This window comes from Poecilia mexicana, unplaced genomic scaffold (genome assembly GCF_051168715.1).
Source record: "Poecilia mexicana isolate PSO_F unplaced genomic scaffold, ASM5116871v1 scaffold_1, whole genome shotgun sequence".
In the NCBI taxonomy this organism is placed as follows: domain Eukaryota; kingdom Metazoa; phylum Chordata; class Actinopteri; order Cyprinodontiformes; family Poeciliidae; genus Poecilia; species Poecilia mexicana.
The window spans coordinates 13,665,749-13,686,368 of record NW_028263370.1 but is presented as its reverse complement, the minus strand read 5'-3'; the positions used below and the strand labels follow the sequence as shown (position 1 = coordinate 13,686,368).

At 38.3% G+C, this 20,620-nt stretch overlaps 1 protein-coding gene across 2 annotated transcripts in view; it reads left to right on the top strand.

Moving 5' to 3' along the window:
- kdm4c (lysine (K)-specific demethylase 4C) overlaps positions 1-19,737 on the top strand; it is a 32,916-nt gene extending 13,179 nt beyond the window's left edge. The window contains exons 13-22 of one of the 2 annotated variants that reach the window (XM_088004875.1): positions 1,883-2,079; positions 2,910-3,156; positions 5,529-5,605; positions 6,666-6,718; positions 6,861-6,969; positions 12,948-13,142; positions 14,989-15,159; positions 16,794-16,913; positions 18,261-18,338; positions 18,455-19,737. In XM_088004875.1, coding sequence (XP_087861001.1) covers positions 1,883-2,079; positions 2,910-3,156; positions 5,529-5,605; positions 6,666-6,718; positions 6,861-6,969; positions 12,948-13,142; positions 14,989-15,159; positions 16,794-16,913; positions 18,261-18,338; positions 18,455-18,622 — 1,415 coding nt within the window. In that variant the 3' untranslated portion in view covers positions 18,623-19,737. Of the gene's footprint in view, positions 1-1,882; positions 2,080-2,909; positions 3,157-5,528; positions 5,606-6,665; positions 6,719-6,860; positions 6,970-12,947; positions 13,143-14,988; positions 15,160-16,793; positions 16,914-18,260; positions 18,354-18,454 lie in introns of both variants that reach the window. The other variant, XM_088004870.1, reaches the window with a different exon arrangement.
- The last annotated feature ends 883 nt before the right edge of the window (positions 19,738-20,620 follow it).

Genomic DNA, 20,620 nt, shown 5'->3' with positions numbered 1-20,620 from the left:
AGCCACTACAGATGTTAACACATCCCTGTAGGTTAGCTCAAAGCTCTGGATCTGCAATAATTTTAGTCTTAAAATAGTAGTAATTGACAAGTTCAAGCACTCTCGCTGTATGCATCATCACTTTCACCAATGTAGTGGATGAGTGCTCAGTCTGTGTAGTGCCAGCTGACAAAAAAATTGTTTTGTGTGGAAAAACATACAACTTATCCTTATAGTTACATAGAACATGTTCGACTAAGTGAAATTAGGTAAAACAAAAATCCCTTCTGATGAGAGTAGCTTCTAAATGAAGTAATGATGAAAATCTGTCTGGATTAGACCAAAGACGACTAAATAAAACACAAATCAGTTGATTAAGACATTGGAACAAATATCATCTGTGACTTAGGGACATTTGGCATACTTCTGAACAATTCTTTAGCAACAATTCACAAAGCGCAGGGCCTGCTTGTGCAGATTCACTGGTTTTATTAGTAATAACTCCTTAATAAGTTTAAACACCCATACTCACTTGTTAATGATTATTACAGCAGTTAGAAAGATGAACTACTATTTATTTAGCTTTGAAGAGCTTTTTCATCACTACGCAGGCATGTGAACTTATTGTAGCCACAGCTGCGAGATATTAATTTTCATTTGATAAATGCAACCAATAATTATAGCGGTGCTAACAGAAAGCTATTAAAAATGAGGGGATTATTGCGAGATGAGAACAACGTGCTGAATGTTTTTGGCTGTAAATATAATCCAAAAACGTATTTTAGTCAACTCTTTTATCATCGGCAGGAAAGCAAAGAGTTCTGTTGTCATTTTGTTGACACAACAGTCCTGGGTGAAGACGTAATTAAAAATTGTTGCTAGGATTCCTTATAATTACAGGGATTAGATGCGACTGCACAGCGAGTCTGCATTAGAGAATGAAAACTGCAAACAGCAGTTATAAGATTAACACATGCTGCATTTCCACACCCAAATAATAGACCTAATTAACTAACAATCGCTAAAACGATAAGCCGCTATTATTAAATGTCTCCCGATTTTGACCCTTGAGAAAGAATCAAATAAGCAAGAGCCGAAAATACATTATTAACTGATGTTTAGTTTTAACATGAGATAAAACAAGTCTATAATTGTGACGGTGCAACACCGATGTAATTTTTTTCTTGGACAAACTAACTTAACTGTTTTCAACTCGAGTTCGAGCTTGATTTGATCTTCTAGGTGAAAATTCCCGACTCCAATCTCCTGGATTCTCAGTCTTTTTTCTTTTTAGACTGAATTTGAAAGGAATAAATACAAAAAGTCAGTGTGATGTAATAAATATGTGTGTAATGGTCAGTGCTTTGAATATGTAATCTAAAGAAGTTAGAAATCAAGTAGGTGGAAAAAAACAAAACAAAGGGAAGGATGACACAAACACACACACGCATTCATACCTGAGGACAATCCAGAGGCTATTTAACCCAACAGTCATGTTTTTGGACGGTGGGAGGAAGCTGGAGTAACAGGAGAGAACCCACGCATGCACAGAGAGAACATGTAGGCCAGGATTCAAACCGAGCCTGGTGCTACCAACTCTTCCACTCTGCACTATGTTTCCAAATAAAACCTTTAATAATGTATTCAATGATTGATGAATAATCGCTGGATTGTTTTTAGTGTAGCAGAAAAAATGTTGAAAGTCACAAATCCAAATAGTGTGGCTGCTAAAAAATGACTTCAGCTGAAACACCTTTCAGACTCCTATTCGTTCCACGGCGTGAGGAGCAAAATCAAATAATTTCCTCGGCACATGAACTGCATCTTCCAATTTCTCTGTTCTGTTATGTGTTGCGTATTAACAGCTATTGTTGCAAACTCGCATTTGACCCTCTTAAAACAGAGCCTCCCGAAGCGAGCCTGGCAGACGAGGAAGAGGATGAGGAGGGGGAGAATGAAATGGAAGGATGGGCAAAGCCTCTCATCTACCTTTGGCAAAACAGAAAGAGCTGCTTCTCTGCGGAGAGGGAGTACAATGCTCATGCAGCCACCATGGAGCCACACTGTGCTGTTTGCACACTCTTCATGCCATATTATCAGGTAAACACACACCTGTAGATGTATATCAAAACGGAAGTTCTGATTTCCGTTTTGCTACGTATTGTAAAATCTGCAGAACAAAGTATATTAAGGTTACTTGAACACTGGTCCTGCAAGACAGCACTCTTCAGTAGTGTTGATGTCCCTTGATAGTTTTTCTCTTGTTATTCGTTGGGTTGGAGTTTGACTGAGCCATTTTACTAACACATGACTATGGTTTAACCTACACCACTCAGTTGTAGCTCTAACTGTCTAACAAATGGTCAGTGAACACTTTGGCAGGATATTGTTGGTGATTCCCATTTTTGTTAGTCTATACTACCTCGTCTGTATTTTATTTAAATTTAAAACCAACATGTAACCTAACAAGACTCTGTTGTTTTATGTTCTGAAGTTACAGGGTTCAAATAACTTGAAGTTTATTTGCTTATTTCAACACGTGACGTTGGTGGGAAAAGCGAAAACAAACCGTGAAGAAGAATCTTAGATTTCCTACTGAAGCAGAATATATTGTGTTGTAATCCTAATACAGTTTCTTCAAACTCACTTTTTGCCTTTGCACTGAAGTTGCTGCTGAACGATTACTGGTCAATTACATGAATAATAGAAGTAACACTAAACCCACAGGTCACAATAATCACATAGTTTTTCCACAGGGATGTTGCTGTTTATTACAGTCGGCCCCTGTAATTTCCTGCTGGCTGAAATGTCACGTAGAGTGACAGCTCTCTTTACAACGCAGGGAGGCATACGTTTCATCACCCACATACCCTGTCAATGTTCCAGCCTGTTTAGGTTTTAAAAAATTATGCTGCCTCTTTCTCCTGCAGGCTGACGACAAAACCGAGGACAGCAAATCTGTCACAGCGAAGGACCCCTCCAGAGCTTCGTCTCCAACGGAGACACCCCCCACGCCTGGCTGTGGCGGGCTGAGGAGATCCAAGCCCCTGGTCCCGGAGATCTGCTTTTCTTTCCGAGAACAGAACTGCCCCCCAACTCCTACGAACCCTCTGCTGCAAGAAGACGGCACCTCCCCTCTCCTGTACTGCCAGAGCTGTTGTCTGCAAGTTCACGCAAGTAAGTCTGCACAGGGAGTGATTAGAGTGGGAAGGACGGTGAGCGAGAGTGCTTTCTGTGGTACATGCCAGTGTTTACTGTGGTCAAGCTTCATGGGACTTACCAGCCAGCAGAAAGTGTAGATGGAGTATGTTTTATGTATTTGGTAGAAGGTCGCTGGGTTTATACGTCCTGATTTTCTTTAGTCTGTTTTCTTTTCAGTCCACTCTCTCTGTCCCTCGCTTTCTCTCTCTCTCTCTCAGAGGTATTCTGCTTCCCTCATCAGCCAATCAAATCTTCTCTCTTCACCACACATAGGCCGTGTTCTAAAGCCCCAAACCAGAAACAAGCCTTTAAATATGTATATCTTTTCATTTGACAGCATACAGAGCCTATGCATTTTACATTCAGCTTTAGCTTTGCTTTCCTAGAGATGCACCAAGAGATTTGTGGCTGATTTTCAGTCGTTGCGTTGTCACGCTGCTGACCATTTTACCCAATTAGATTTCTCTGTTAGACCTGCAATTAACAGCATTCAAAGTAGTTTGAAAATTTATATTTACATTTGGAGCAGAGGCAACGTCACAGTTTTCTTTCTGAAGGTTATGTCTGAGGACTGAAATAGTCATGGAATAAGAGACATATTGTGTCATGTGATCCCATAAATAACGTAGATATTTGCCACGATGCTGTGATTTCCAAAAGGTTGCCAGCATTTCTAAATCTAGCATGACAGACGGAGACTGAAAACTAAAAACAATAAAATAGAGTGACTTTTCTGAAACACCATCAAGCTTCTTAGTGTCGGTGGGTTCAAATTGACATCCTGTGGCGAACCTAATTAACTTTACTGCAAAAGTACTAAATGGCAAACGACAAACAGCTAGCAAAAAGAACCAAGTGTTACAAAGTATTTTTATGTCCTGGCACACTTGAAACACAATTAGACTAACTTGCAAGTAGCTTTTCAGCAAGATATTGGAGCTTGTTTTAAGTCAGTAATTTCTTAATATTGATTTTTTTTTTTAAATACTCAAAATCTGCCGGAGGAATTAATTATTTTTGTAGCTTTTTCATTAATATTAATGAGTTGCTGATTCCTCCTATGCTCCTATGTTCTGTTAAAAAGTTACTTGTACGTTGGTTTCATCTTATTTCCAGGGTTCTAAGATATTTGCATTGAAACCAGACAGAAAATACTTAGTGAGATTTTCTGTTTTTGAAGTGTAATAGTGGAAACATGCAAAAGGCTGCTGAGCATTTAGAAAAAAAAGTGTGATTACTGTAATGCCAACACAGGCTTCTCTCTTTATCACCGAGGAGGCTCATAGTTATTATTAATAATGTCCTATTAAACATTACCTATCATTTCCCTTCTGAACCAAACTACTTGGTCCAATGAAGAAACCTATAACAGTATGAATACTTCTGAGCCTGGCTGTTCTTTACATCTGGAAGTGTCTGACAGTCACTTTCTTTCTCTCTGAGTCAGAATCAATCCCTGATACTAGAGTTGATCCTGCCACATATCCTCTGAGATCCAGACATGTTGTGCACTGTGCGGCGACTGCATAGCAGCTGTACTGCATTTGTAATTACTTGGTTTGTGCTAGAGTGTGGGAGAAAGAAATGAAGCTTATGTCATCTGACACCGAGGGAAAAAGCCACAAGCTTGATTTTGAGACACGAGAACGAATGCACGTTAATGTAGCTTTCCCCTCCTCCCCCCGAATAGTAATCTGAACTCTGGGAAGGAAACGATGGTGGGCTTGGATTTTATTTTCGGTTATGTGATGGATAGTCAAGAAAAAGATCATAGACTTTAAAATGTCCCTCTTCCTTACATGTCTGAAGGCTTCTAGTACTTTTATTGTAACCATCTGCCAGGTTTAAAGGAATCAAAGCAGTTTTACTGCAGCAAAATCTGAAAAAAAATCTCTATTTGTGGAAAGTAATTTGAAATGTTTTTCTTGCAAAACGCACATTCTGCTTCTAAACTAATCACAAATCATCACTTAAAGTGCTTAACATGAAAGTATCATTTAGCATAAAATATACACAGAAACCACAGTTAAAAAAACCTTGTATCGTTTTTTTTTTATTTTATTTTTTTTGCTTTCTTTTATCATGGCCACCCAGATAATCCCTCACACGCGGCCACACAGACCACTAAGATCTCAATTTCCACTTCGTCTGCAATACTGGACTTGTCTACACAGAAACCCACCACTTCAATGCCATCAAGAACCTCTGAAAACAATGTGGCTGTGGCATTTTGTCCACTGTTTTGTAACAATAGACCTCGCTGTTCCTGTCGACTGTGTTGTTTTATCTCACTCTACTGGGACATTTTTTTTTTTACGTCTGATTTTCCCCTTGTCTCCTTCCTGTAGGCTGCTACGGTGTAGCTGCAGAAGACATCAGCGAACAATGGTCGTGTGATCGCTGTTCGGAAGGAGGCTTTGCAGCTGTAAGACAGTTTATCTCCATATTTTAGCAAACCTGTCCTGTCTTGTATCAAAGTGGTAAAATGTAGAAGTGACCCTAAATTGAATTATTTTTATTAATTGCATAAGCATAATCTTACTCTGACAATTTTAGAGAAACCCAACCTTTGTTTTAAGGGATTAATTTTTAACAAAAGAAAAGCCCCTCAGTCTTGTCTGTTCATACATGTGAAATATGTTGGTATGTTTGACGTATACAGCATTTTTATAACAACTGAAGATAACATGGACACTTGTTTGTGCTATAAAATGGCACTATGTTCCTGGAAAATACATAATTCTGCCCTTTTAACAGGAGGCATCAGATGCTTTTTCTTATATTAACCTTTTCTTTTATGTAGAAGGCACCTGGAGTGTTTCTTTTTCTTTCTGAAAACCCTAATCTTACTTGACCAAAGGATATTATTTCCAATTAAAGTTATACAGTGTTTCTGATGGCAGGACAGAACGTCTTTTTCCAGGCATTCCTCCCTAACAATCAGTTTGCATGTAGATGCAGTCTAAGGGTCGTTACAGAGACTTGGTAAACCCCAAAATGTCACTCACTCAGATTTATTTACCTTCCTTACCATCCTGCTCAGTGTGTGTAATAAATGTGGGTCTCTGTCCAGCCTTGTGGCCAGTGGCTAAAAGAAACGGGCTTCTGTTTCGTCATATTTGTTCTCGGTGGAAACAGAAAGTCGTAGATCAGCTATTAGAAGTTTGTAGAAACGCTGATCTGCCTCAAAAACATTCTTTTTAAAGAGTTTAGCTACATTGTTTTGATTAAACACATTTCATAACATTGTTTTTCTCCTCATTTAATCAGTTTGGTCAAATAAAATTTTTTTTTTTTTTCTAAATTTGTAATTTTATTTCAAGGGTTTTTTAGACATCCTTGCCAAGGGTGCCTATAAACTGTATGATATAGAATCATATTTCCACAGGTTTTTATTTGTATGTTTTGCTAGACAAACCTCAAGTGTGTCCAAGCACATGAGAACATTTTTTTGGTAACTCACCTCTCTTTATTGGTTTCCTCAGGAGTGCTGTCTCTGTAACCTCAGAGGTGGAGCCCTGAAGAAAACCCAAAACAAGTGAGCAGTGCTTTTTGTTCACCTGGATTATCTCTGCGTTTTCATCCCTAATCTCAAGAGATCCGCCAAATAAAGCGGCCGTGTATCCTAATGATCAGTGTGTGCTGTTGTGGTTTGTTTTTCCACGTGGACCCGGCTGCAGATGGGCCCACGTGATGTGCGCCGTCGCACTTCCAGAGGCGAGGTTCGGCGATGAAGCCAAGAGGAGTCCCATTGACACCAGTAGGATCCCCATGCAGCGTTTTAAACTGGTGAGAGGACGCACACACACACACACACACACGCACACACACACACACACACACACACCACACACACACACACACGCACACACACACACACACACACACACACACACACACACAGAGAGAGAGAGAGAAACACGCAGAGTGTCCTTGAGGACTGGTCTGGTCTAATTAAGGAAGTATTCACAATCCTAATTAACAATGTGAAATGAACATGCCTGCAATCAAAGCTAGATAATTAACTACTAGTTGATGGGAATGGCAAAGCAGGGTGATGTGGGGAGGGCTTTCTATGTGGTGTATTATTTCTAGCATTTGTTGTGTGTTTGCTTAATGAGACATCAGAAGTGTGTCTCAGCAGAGCTGACATGTTGACGCAAGTTACCTCTGTTCTGCGGGAACCACGATGGCTCAGCAGAGCGCGAGGTGTGTGTGTGTGAAGTGCTTCCCAATATAGGATGAATAACAGAAATGTGATAAAGCTAGTTAAATTACAGCCACAGTTTCTGAACAATAAAGTGAAGTTCAAACGATAAAATAGATTCAAAGGCAGAGCATTACTTGCTCTTTGAAGTATCGTATTATGTCAGATTTATGGAGCTCTCACTTGAAAAATACTTTCTTTTGCAAGGCAAACAATGTGAGCTCCTAACATAAAGGTTTATTCATGATTTCATAGGTTTTATTACTACAGTGATGCAGACGGATCCGAGCGACATTACTCAGAATGTACTTTATATTTTCTCACACCGCACTGAAATTAAGACTCATTTAGGTTAGGGAATGCTGACCATAAAGTGATTTATTTATTTTTTTTCACTTCCAAAATAAGCATTAAAGGCCAGACTGGGCGGGCGTGAAGCTCATAAACGCTTTTGACACAACAATTTGGCGAGCGTACTGCCGGGACCTTCTTGGGTTTAGCGGCCAGATTACACTATTTGTACTGACTCTTAGTGGAGTACATTTTGTGTTTACCTGCTCCTTTTTTAGTTATTAAAAACTTTACCTTTTACTTGTGTGCATCATGCATACATCGCATTTGTTACCAAGTAAAATATGTTGACAAAAAAGAAAATTAGCAATAAATTAAATAAATAAATAAATAAATAAATAAATAAATAAATAAATAAATAAATAAATAAATAAATAAATAGTCTGAGGATAAATATAAAGGATTAATATTTTCCCCTCAGCTTCAGTTTTTGAATTTTCTATGACAGTGTGTTTTTGTTTTGTACTTACTTATTATTACTTGCCACTCTCAATCCAGTCCATTCCAACTATGGCAAACTAGATTAAAAAGACATGAGCAACACTTTTACCAGATGTTTTTGGTATGCACATTAGTAATAGTTGTCATTTTTAATCAGATCTGTGTTGTCCAACAGACTATAATTGTGTAACAGAGACGTAACAGATTTAAAAGGAGTCTTGGATCCCTTCATTAATGTGACTCAGTCAAATTCCTCGCAGTATGATGATCATAGATTAAACTCCCAGTGTTGCTGGATGAACACAGTTGTTTCACGTGTCTGAATTGCCTCCTCAGCAGGCCGTCAATCTGTGCAGAGAGTCTGCTAATGACTCGTTCATTTAATTCAGATCTGTTGAATCATGGAAATATTAAAAGCAACAGGAAACTGACCCTCGAAGACTAACTCTGGACACCACCGCCCTGAACATTTCAAAATGCCGTTTCTGGGAACGTTTTATTTTACCTTGGCATTTAGATTTATGCATTTCATTTGAATGAAACTGGTTGAAAATGAATGCCTTTTCAAACTGTGCAGTCACTTTTGCTCTGAGAACTTTTATGTTACTGGAGAAAATGTATTTTGTGGGAGTAACTAGAAATCCACCAGTCACTGTTTTGTTAAAAAGGCTGTCACAGAAAACCAGTCAAATTGAAACAAAACTGATCAGTGTCTCAGTTTTATGGAAGTTTATTTCAGCCCCACAGGACAAATGGCATTTAAAATATATTTTCAATAATTATTTATTTTAGAGAAATTTCTGTTTAAGAAAAGAAAGCGGGGTTGGCTAAAACATTTAAACGAGTTGACAGTGTCAGCTCTCCATAGTATCTTATTTTTTAGCAATTAGAAAGGTAAGCCATAGTTCGGTGAATAGCAGTGTCTGTGTGTATTTCCAATAGACTTTAGATGCTAACCTTAACTCTAAGAGTTCAGATATTGTGCTAACATTTTAATGCTTAGTGTATTCTATGACTGATGGAGGCTAAGGGCTCACAAAACAAAACAGTTATTTTCTATAGAGATATGTTGGCTGTTCAGTTTCATTTTAAATAGTTCCTTATACTTCTCAGCTTTTCTTGAGTTCTTTTCCGAACACTTCACTTATAATTAGAAATAGCTAACATTAAGGCTTTCTGAACAGTGGAAGACCGGCTGTTGCAGATTAAAAAAAAAATTGTATGAAATCCAAGGTAGTATGTGATAAAAGATGACTAAGCTGAAAATTCGTCACACTTTTCAAACACTTTTCTTCTAAATAATTTGATGAAAAATGATCACATAACACAGATTTAGTCTTTTCTTTTTAGATTTCATTGAATATTTTACCTTTATATACCGTCCACTTTCTATATTTGAATGTTCCTCCCACTCGCCACATGTTTTGAAGTTTGCTTTGGACCTGCTGTCGCCACAGCAGCCCAATGCATTCATAATTCACCGCAACACACGCAGACTTGGGCATTCATAATTTACCGTGGGAATGTTCTTAACGCATGGCTCAACACAGCCACCAGATGAACTTAGCAGAAGGAACAAGCACTGGGAAAATATCCTTAAAACGCTATTATGTTTACTGTCCTTTATCTTCGCATCCGAGTTGGTTTTTAACTATTGTACCAATTTATCTCGGAATTTGCGCATAATGAAGATTGCGCTGTCAGTAAGAATCTTGTCAAGCTGTATTCAGTGGATGAATGTTGACACAGGGGCCACTTTGCCTTGACTTTGCTGTCCATAACGGAGCAGGTATGGGAAAAGACTTCATTAAAATGTAGGTCAAGTTAGTCATCAAGAATCGCTTCGTCCTTCATCTGAGAGAATGAGGAGCTAGGAAATGAGAGGCCTCATTATATAAAAAAAAAAAAACCATTAGGATTTTCATCATCCAGCTTATATTAGGCCTTTATGTTGCCTTTTACTTCATCTCACAAGAGAAAAAGAAGAAAGTCTCTCTTCACAGTATCTCCTGATACTTAACTGATAGTTAAATGAACTGATTAGCTGGTAATTGGGAAGATGAATCCACTGCTGCTGCAGAGGGCATACAGATTTAATTAATTCTGTCTTGATGCACTAATTAGATCAGTTATTGATTTTTTTTTTTCAAAGGGATTAACAGAGGGGATTGATTTCAGAGGTGTGACAGATAGCAGAGTTGGGAGAAAAGTTTGTTTTTCCCCCTGAAGCTTCATAATTTCTTTATATATATCTACCATTCCAGACTGATAAGTGTTAACTGCATTGTTTCTCATCTGCTCTTAAATAGCAGATGATAGTGTTGCTTTCTGAGCTCTTAGTTTGCTTTGTGTTGCCAGACCAGCTTCTGCATATGTGATTCCTGGCAGTAAATGAAGCCCGGATGTGGCTTGTAAAATGGAACCAAAACGTTTGGTTAATCAGACTTAATTCATTTGTTAATAAGGACGCAAAAACATCCTGGACAAATCCAAATTCCTGGAAGGTTATTTTGTCCTATATGAAATCATAATTTAATTTATTAAAGCTTAAAAACATTTTTTAACAATTTGATTGCCCTTTATTCAAGAGTGGTCGGTGAGTAATGAGAGAGGGGGAAGACATGCGTGAAGGTCATCAGGTCTGGACTCAAACCTGTGACTGCTGCGTTGAAGACATCATCCTGAGCTGAAACATTTAAGCGAACCAGAAAAGCAAAAACAGAAGTCGGTCAGTGGGCAATTTCTCTTCCACAGCATGGTACATGTTCCCTCTCAATATAGGACAGTTTTTCTTTTATTTTTACCTTCTGAAAAATAACTATTTACACGTCAGCTAATTTCTATTTCACGTCACTTGCAGGCACAACTCATTCTTTTCCTAACCCCCCACCCCCTCCAAAAAAAAAAATATCAAAATAGCATCTACAGATGGCTCAAAATGACTTTCCAGGGATTTGGTTAATGCATAAATTACATTACCACACCGCAAGAGGGAAGGCAGAAAGCAGGTAAGTGAAGTGAAAAGTAGAGCACAGATGAGTGTTTTAAAGAAATGGAGTGTGATGGGAGGTCTGTGTGAAAGCGGTGAAAGAGGAGCGGCAAACATGTAGGGTTATAATGGGAGGGTGTCATCAGTTTTTTTTGTTTCCCCCCCCCCAAGAAGAGAAGGAGGAGTGGCTCTGTGGGAGAGACAGAGGCCACTGCCACAGTGGTGAGAAATTTAACTTGATGGGCCACTTAGTGCAAAAAAAGCTGCAGGATAAATCTCAACAGTGTTGAATACACACGGTCTGTTCTGGAAACCTTTAAACTCTGCTTTAACCCGATTCATTTATTTTGGTGCCTCTTTGTATTAAACTAAACCAGTAATTTGAATCTATTGAATGACATTGTCTTGTATTTATGAACAGCTGTACAGCAAAAAAAAAAAAAAAAAAGTATAAAAAATACTTTTTATAGGCACTGTATTTTATTTCGTCATGCACATTTTGTCCATATTTAACAACTGACCATTGGGGAGATGTAATTTTTATATATGTATTTTTTTTATTTTAGGAGCATCTCTGTCAGAAAAATGTTGAGATGGAAATGTTGGTAACACTTTATTTGAAGGGGGTTGAATAAGACTGACATAACACTGTCATGAACATGAATAAGCCTTCATGAATATTTATGACTGTTGTCATAAAGAGTCATTCGGTAAATTATGACATTTTTAATACAAAGTTGACTTTATTCAAAATGTCTTTGTTATGACAACTTGACATTAACCAAGAAATCATTACTGATATAAATTTGTTATAAAAGTATTACTGATTGCACTTAAAAAATCAGGTAACTTTATGTTATTAAAGGTAAAGTTTAAACAGTAATGATTTATTGGTTAATGTCAAGTTGTCATAACAAAGACATTTTGAATAATGTCAACTTTGTATTAAAAGTGTCATAATTTACTGAATGACACTTTATGACAACAGTCATAAATATTCATGAAGGCTTATTCATGTTCATGACAGGTGTTATGTCATGTTTATGACAGTGTCATGACAGTCTTATTCAACCCCCTTCAAATAAAGTGTTACCGAAATGTTTATTTTTTTCCCCCAAACAGCTTGATAGACAACTCTTTATTTGGATTTTATGTTTGCTATGAACCCAGAGCAGAAAGACAAAACACTTTTCAATTATTTGTTTAATTATCACAAGTCATATCACTGTCACAATGTCTACCAAGATTATTGGCATATATATGTTTTCCTAATGTGACCATAATGCTCTGGTTTGGCTTTTTTATTTTTATTATTTAACATGCTTTACATGTCATGTGTGACTTTTGAAGTTAGGATGCATTTATCCTGCACACAGAAAGGTTAGTCACAAGATTTTTGTTTTATGCCTATTACTAATGATGACAATGAAAATCCTAGTCTGAATAATAAAGAAAACTTTAATTATTGCTTCTTGTGATCTCCTGTCAACTAGTGAACTGATTCTCACTTTTACGTGTTGATCCTTGTTCCAGATTACAGCACCCTCCTGTAGTTCTATATTGCACTTTACTTCTGTTTGGTGTTTATCGTTGTTAATTGTATCATATAATTTTTATCAGCACTGAAAATTTCAGCAAAGAATGTCAATTCCTAGCCTGTGCAAGCAGGTTAGACAGTAAAAATGTATTTTTTTAAAAATTCTAATTCTTCTTTTAGTGCAAAACCAAGGTTCAAACTGTGGGACTGACGGCTTGGGTATCGTCTGTGTGTGTTTACAGAAATGCATCTATTGTCGCAGCCGCTGTGCAGGGAAGCGGCAGGCGGGCGCCTGTATCCAGTGCTCATGTGGCCGCTGTCCCACCTCCTTCCATGTGACCTGTGCCCATGCTGCTGGTGTCACCATGGAGCCAGACGACTGGCCGTATGTGGTGTCAGTCACCTGCCACAGACATCAATCACGGAGTTCGTCTGCTGTAAGTTGCAGGATAGCGGTTCACTGCAGCGGATGAGACCCGCGCTGTGTTCAATAAGAAACAGGCAGGAGTCGAACAACTCCTAGGCTGTTTAGTTTTGCAAAAATGTTGGCCGCATTGCTGAATTAAACTCTGCTAAGTTTAGGTGCAAGTCGGCCTTAATCGCTGGGGTTTTAATGTTGGGGTCGATGTGACTGTAATGGTAAAAATATTATGCATCAGGACATATCCGTTTTGGGTTGTCATCAGGTCAGAATGAGTTTAATACAGCCTGCGATGAACATTAATGCATTTTGTGTGTTTATGTTTACCTCAAAATGTAGTTGCATGGACTAGTTGATGGTGCCGTTTCTGAACTTTATTATACAGATACATTTATTAGAAATAAAAATCTGTTACATGCATTTCTATGTGGTCTCATTTACTTTCATGCCCTTTAATAAATTTCAGTGCAATGAACAGCCTTCAGAATAAATCCAGCTGTGCTTGGAGAATGAAACAAATTGAATCAATACCCCAGGGTTTGTTCCTCTAATGTTTTACTGTTCAATCCGTCCTTTGAAACAAAACAAAGAGTAGCTCTACCAAGACATGACTGTCCACTGAAGCTAACGTGCCGGGTAGAAGGAACCCTTTTAAATAAGAAAGTAACCCTGAATAACAGTCAGATGCTACTTTTTAGTATAGGCAATGAAATTGTCTTGGAAAATGGTCCGGCGCGCCTAATCGTATACAAACATGGCAGATCTACCTCTCTAAATGATTAACATTGGATTTTAGGATTCTGTCTAAAGAGGATGAATCAGAGAAGCAGCCAAGAGACCCTGGTTAACTCCAGAGGAGCCTCAGGGATACAGGCTGAAACATGGTTGCGGCAGTATCATGCTGTTGAGAGGTTTTTCATTAATGTAGGAAAGTTGATCTGACCCTGGAAGATGAGTGAAAAACATTTGATGGAGGAAAGCCTTTCTTGAGGCTGCAAAAGACTTCGCCTTCTTTCCGACAAGACGGCTTTAACCTTACAGACCGAGCTACAGTGGAGTGGTTTCAATCAAACCAGGTTCAAGCGACGCCGTCAACATCTCTATCCAGTTTGACTGAGTTTGAGATGTTTATTTGGAAAGAGGGGGAAAACGTGTAACAAAAGGCCTACAGCTCTAATTGTACCAAAAAGTTTTTTTCTATAAAATATTTGATCAATACAAAGGCATGGCACACTTTTTTTTTCTAATATTTATTTGTAAAAAAAAAATAAAACTACTATATCGGAGAAAGATTTGCTGTGATGTCCTCTGTTGAGACGACTGAAAACCGTCTTGGCTGCGTCCTTTAACAATCCTCCTCCTTGTTGCATGATGGAAGTCGTACAGTTTGGAAAGGGCCCTGAACTCTTCTCAGATTGCTTCTCAGGCAGCAGAAGATCAGCAAACGGCTGCTTTTGACCCTTCAGAAAGCAGTCTGTGCAGTGTTTGGTTCATCTGAAGTTGCGATGTTTACTGTAACTGCAGCGGCTTGTTTATATAATAAAATATTTATTCCTCAATGGCCCGAGGAGTAAATCCTTAAACTGGAAAAACTTGAACTTTCTTCGTGACTTGAAATCCCAGATCGGGCGGAACATTTAACCACAAATTATACCGTTTGTGAATAGATTTAAAAACATCTTCATCTTTCAAGAAAACATCAATTACTTCTGTTTATGTGGGTCAACAGCAGCTCAAGTCAACACACAGCCATTGAATAGATAAAAAAATATCATTGACATATAATAGATTTCAGATTTGCAATGGACGTGAAACTCATACATTTTTAACAGCACACCCTGTTCTCTTCCTGTTCCTACCAGAACCAGCGGTTGTGCCAACCTCCCATCTCACTGGGCCAGACGGTGATCTCCAAACACAAAAACCTGCGTTACTACAGCTCCAAAGTGACCGAGATCACATCGCAGACCTTCTACGAGGTCATGTTTGACGACGGCTCGTTCTCCAACGACACCTACCCCGAGGACATTGTGGTGAGGGTTTCTTTAATTTGATCCTCTCGTTTGTGAGACGTCATATCGGATCCATTAAGATCCGAGATCTGATATGTCCATTTATTAGCACTTTTAGTCTTGACAAACAAAAATATCCAGTTGAAAGGTATTCTTTTATTAGAAACCTCTTTGTGGATTGTTTGTTAAACAGTTATTGGTCTAAAAAAAAAAAAAAAAAGCTAAAAAAAAAAAATCAGAGACCTGCTGAGTGACATTGATCACAACTGTCTGGATCAGGATGTGTGTTACATCCAACTAATTTTGATTGAATTAGAATCACCCAAATATTTAGCATGTATTTTCATTTTTTTTTTTATTTTATTTTTTTTTTTTATATATATCTGTACACTTGAAGTAGCAATTTTGGATTAAACCTAGTATTTTGCGGATGGCTTTAAAAGTGCTTTGTGTGTGGTTCAGAAAAAAAAAGAGGCTCACTTCTTTTAAAGCTTGTCAGAAATCCCACAGGCATGAAAACTGTTTGGTACTGAAGCTTTTTATAAGTTCACCGAGAAAAAAAACTAAACCTACTGAGCATATTCCAAACTTTCCAAGGTTTCCCATGCAGATTTTATAAGCGTAAACACAATACGCTGAAAAATGAAGCATGAAAACAATATTGGTGTGCTGAAAAAGGTTAAATTCCTTCCCCCTTTATATTTTACTACTTTTCCCAGTGAAGGCTGTCCATATTTCTATGAAATCCATTTCTTTTCCATTTTTTATTAGCTAATATAACATAGGATTAGCTGATTTAGTTTTTTCAGGAACTTGTACATTTTAGTTTTTATATGTAATTAAAACCAAATATATAGACTTTATAAAAAGACACATAGCCTCTTTGTCACTGTCTGACATGAAATCGGTCTAAATATTTCCCATTTTAGGTCGGTTTGGTTTACACAAATTATTTCTCTTGACAAAATGACAGATTGTGAGAATTTGTTTAAGCAAAAAGGGGGCGAGAAATAAATTCTAAATCTAAACAGGTTACCAGAGTGTTACTGGCAACGAGCTCTTTCAAATGAAGTAGCTTGTTTTGAAAAAAACCCCCCAAAAAAACAAAAGAAAACCTCTCCTGCTGATTTTGCTATCATACATAACAAGTGAATGTTTATTCTCAGACCTACTCTCATGATTGCTCAAATCTTATTTATATGCTTGATTAGCATGAGCTTGTGCAGGGTGGAAATTAGCATCACTGCTACAACCTGGTACCGTACAACTTTCCTTCGAAAAGGTCGATGAGATGTTGCACGTCGTTGCTGTATAATTTCAAAAAGGTCTCTATCATATTTATTAAAGGTATTGGCTAACACAAACTGGATGTTGATTTACATCTCCAGATGCATGTAATCCCCAGTAGACCTTGTGATTATCTACCTCCTTAAAAAACAGATTTTTTTTTTTTTTACTGAGTTATTTCTGAGATTTTCTCAATTTGTTTAAAAGTAGCTTTAAACAAGCTGAGACACGTCTCCAGCTGAAACGTCTTGATTATGCAGATTTAAACTGAAAAATGAAGATAATTGGTCGTTCACATCTCACCTCTAAAATTAGGAGACCTTGAGACTGCCACGTACGTATCTGATGATTTCCTCTTATGCTTCCAGAGTAGAGACTGTGTGAACTTTGGTCCTCCTGAAGTCGGGGAAGCTGTTCAAGTGAAGTGGCCTGATGGGCTTTTCTATGGCGCTAAATACCTGGGATCCAACGTTTCCTACATGTACCAGGTACACACCCACAACCAGCTCCAGAAAACTCTTAATCTGCCAAAGACAGTCGACAACAGCAAGAGCTGTAGGTCAAAGCGAAGAGCTGGACTTCTTGAAGTCCCTCGACGCCCATGTCATCGCGACTCCTCTGACGTCGTCAGGGTCCCCTCGGCATCTGAACCGAGAGGCAGAGCGAGAAACGGAAGGAGATCACTGGGGAAGGAGAAGTTGTGACAGTGAGAGAGGAAGGCAGTCAGAGAGACAGTGGTAGAAAATAGGTCAAGAAAAGAGAAGAAGGTGAGAAGCAGAGGATGATGAAAAGGAGGTGCCAATCTGCATTATTCAAACTCACTGAATTATTCACCTTGCTCAGGGTCTCAGGGCTTCCACTTAGAGCTTTATTTAGTGAGCCGGGCGTCAAGCATTAGTTATGCACAAATGCTTCTATGACGCACTTTCTCTGCTGGACGTGGGTCAGAATTTTTTTTTTTTTTTTTTCCTGAAGCTTGAACAAGAATTTTCCATTGTCAAGGTGGGTTTAAATTTGGCACAGCTTTAGCCTCGGCCTCGCTTCCAAAAGTTACTCTTCCTGAACAGGACACTTTATGTTTAAAAGTGAACGGGCAAGTAAGGGTTAAGTAAGGTGCAGGTTTCCAATTACGGTACATCACTCTGTTGCTCTTCTGCTTTGGGTTGCAACGAAGTTGAAACGGGCTGTTTTGAATCCCAGTATAACGTACCCAGTAATACATATGGATCCCTACATGGTCAGACACTTTTATACCCATCAGGTTTACATCACCAACATGTTCCTATAGTAGGTACCTGAGGGTTTACTGGTTGTTCAATCTTTTCGATTTAAATCTAAAGGGCAGAGAGGCTCTGAGTCTGTGGGACAGAAATGGTGAAATGTGCTTCAACAGTTTGTGAGAGCTTCAAACACTTTTGACCTTTTTAAGAGAAAACTAAACCTATTTGTTTACGCGCATTCCTAATTCGCAGCTATCTGCAGTGTAATTTCTTTGAATTATTATATTTTTTTCAGTATTTTTTATGTTTATATGGGAAATGTTCTTGGAATCTAACTTGTAAAGGGCTTTTCTTTTTCTCTTTCTTTCTTTCTTTGCTTCTTTCTTTCTTTCTTTCTTTCTTTGCTGCTCTTTCTTAATTGCGTTCTTTCTTGTTTGTTTTTTCTTTTCTTCTTTCTTTCTTGCTTGAAGTGACAGGATCTGGTGATTCGGTATAAATTATGTGTAAATGGCAAGTGATCTGTTTGCACTTACACCCCTCAGATTTGCACAGTGAAACCTTAAATCATTTAAAAACACAAAACATCTTTCAAACCCCTGTTTTTGTTTTACTCAGGTGGAGTTTGAAGATGGATCTCAGGTGCTGGCCAAAAGAGAAGATATCTACACTTTAAATGAAGATCTTCCTAAAAAGGTGAAGCGTAGACTTGTAAGTATTAGGAAGTCACACCATAGGTCAGACCCTATAAAGGTGGAAAAGCCAAGTGGAACCTTTTACTCACTTGTTTCCTGTCATGTCTTGATTTCTAGTCGACAGCCTCAAGTATGCGCTTTCAGGATGCCTTCTTCACCACGCAGGGGGAGAGGAAAAGACAGAGGACACCAAACTCACGCTTCCAGAATGACTATGTGGCCCTGCCAGGCCTCCGTACGACTGCCAAAAGCACATGGGAGCACCGCAGCCACAAAGGGAAATGAAGTCATGGAGAGAGATCAATGGCGAACGAATGCACTGAGTTAACAGTGGATGAGAGCTGTTTCTTTTTTTTGTGTGTGTGTGTGTGTTTTTATTTCCCTGTGTGAGTGTATGCTTGTGCGTGAGTCTTCAGGATCTGCTTCCATCCATGCGGCCCACACAGATTCCTTGCGCAAAGATCACAGGAAGTGATGAAACGGAATCTCGGCTTGGTGGATGCTGATGTGCGAGTGGCTGGCTGTACGTTTGATTCCCGTGACGAGCGAGTGGGTGGTGTGACTGCAGGTTGGAGAGGAAGTCTGGTCGGACTCACTCAGAGGAGGCGAACAGAGGGGGCTTTGCTGCTTCCATCAGGGAAAACACACAGAACCCCTTTTTTGAAATCACTAATCGCGTCTTTGTACATTAAAAATTCAGAAGTAATTTTTTTTTTAACAGCCCATTTATGAACTTTTTTTTGGGGGGGTTGTGGGAGTTAGGATTGGGTTGACTTGCTTGTTGAGTTTCCAGCTTTGATTTAGATGTTTATGTTCCCTCCTTGTAATATTTTCACCCATTACATTTTTACTGCATGTTCAACACTGTCTAACTGCTTCTTCCCGGCCAAGTCCAAGCACACCTCCGCGGCCTCCTCTCTGCTTGGTTTTTCCTACCTTTTAATGATTAGAATATGTCAATTCTACCATTTGGCAAGTGACAGCATGTTAATCACTTCCTCTGGGAAACATTCGGTCAGGAAGCTGCAGCTGTGTTGGACTTGGCCTCCCATTGATGTGAAACGCTACTGTTGCTCTGTTAAATCAAATCCAGTGTTGAAATTATTTAAAATTTGTATTTATTATTATTTTTTGGCTTAATATTGGTAAAGTAATGCCAACTGCTGTAAAAAAAAAAAAAAAAAAAAAAAAAAAGGATAATTGCAAGTTTATTTTTCTTCTTTAAATGAGATGTTGACTACGACAGACTTCATCAGATAAAAATAAATGAGTAATTTTAGGAATCAGGGAATCTTTGACGTGTGACTTTGGGGAAAAACTGTTTCTGAGGCTGAATACAAACAATGAATTGGATGTTGAGCATCACATTGAAATGGTTATTAAAGTGTTTCCTGAAAGCATTATTTATACACCGTTATTTACGCATCTTCCTTAGCAGAGGAGAAGTAAAATGAGTTTTCTTTTTTATGCTTATGTCATAACTGATGTGCAGGATTGGATTGTTTTTGCATTAGTTTTCAGAGGAAAAAAAGGCAGATTGTATTACTACATTTAGCTAAGTTGCAATTTTATCAAGATGTCAACTAATGCAGACCAATAACCTAATGATCTTGTCCATTTTAAACTAGACATGTACATCGCATGACCACTGTTCTCTTCCTGAATTGTTGGTCGTTCCACTAAGCGATCTGACTACCAAATGTACTTTCCAGTAATAATTTAAACAGTTATCAAAGCAGGAAATACAGAAAAAACAGCTAACAAACAATGTTCAAACCGTGGTCAATATTTACTACATGCATAGTAAATATTCTTGAATGATTGAAGATTCTAACTAAGTCATCATCTGTTTCTGTCTATGAGCAAACTGCAGGAAAGAAAATGTCCAAGAAATGCAGTGCTCCTTATGTATGTATTATATTGCCTTCTGCATTTATGGCATTTTCTAAGGACTTTTAATGCTCAAGCATAATGTAGTTAATTGCCAATGATGTCATGAAAATTTGCGGCAATAACATTTTACCAATGAGGAAATAAGTTACGGGTTACTGCCGTACTGGCTCGATTACGTTTTTGGTTTTATTGCATATAAAATGACCAAAATTATGTATGCATCATAACTCATCTAGGGGGGAGAGCCCAGAACAACATCTAGAGCTCTGCAGACCTCCCTCACTTAAGAAGAGGTCAGTCTTCGCAGTTCATGACAGAAACTGGTCAAAACTGGCGCCAGTGGGACAAATTCAAAGGTAAAAAGGTCTGCAGAGCAAAAAGGACTCAAAG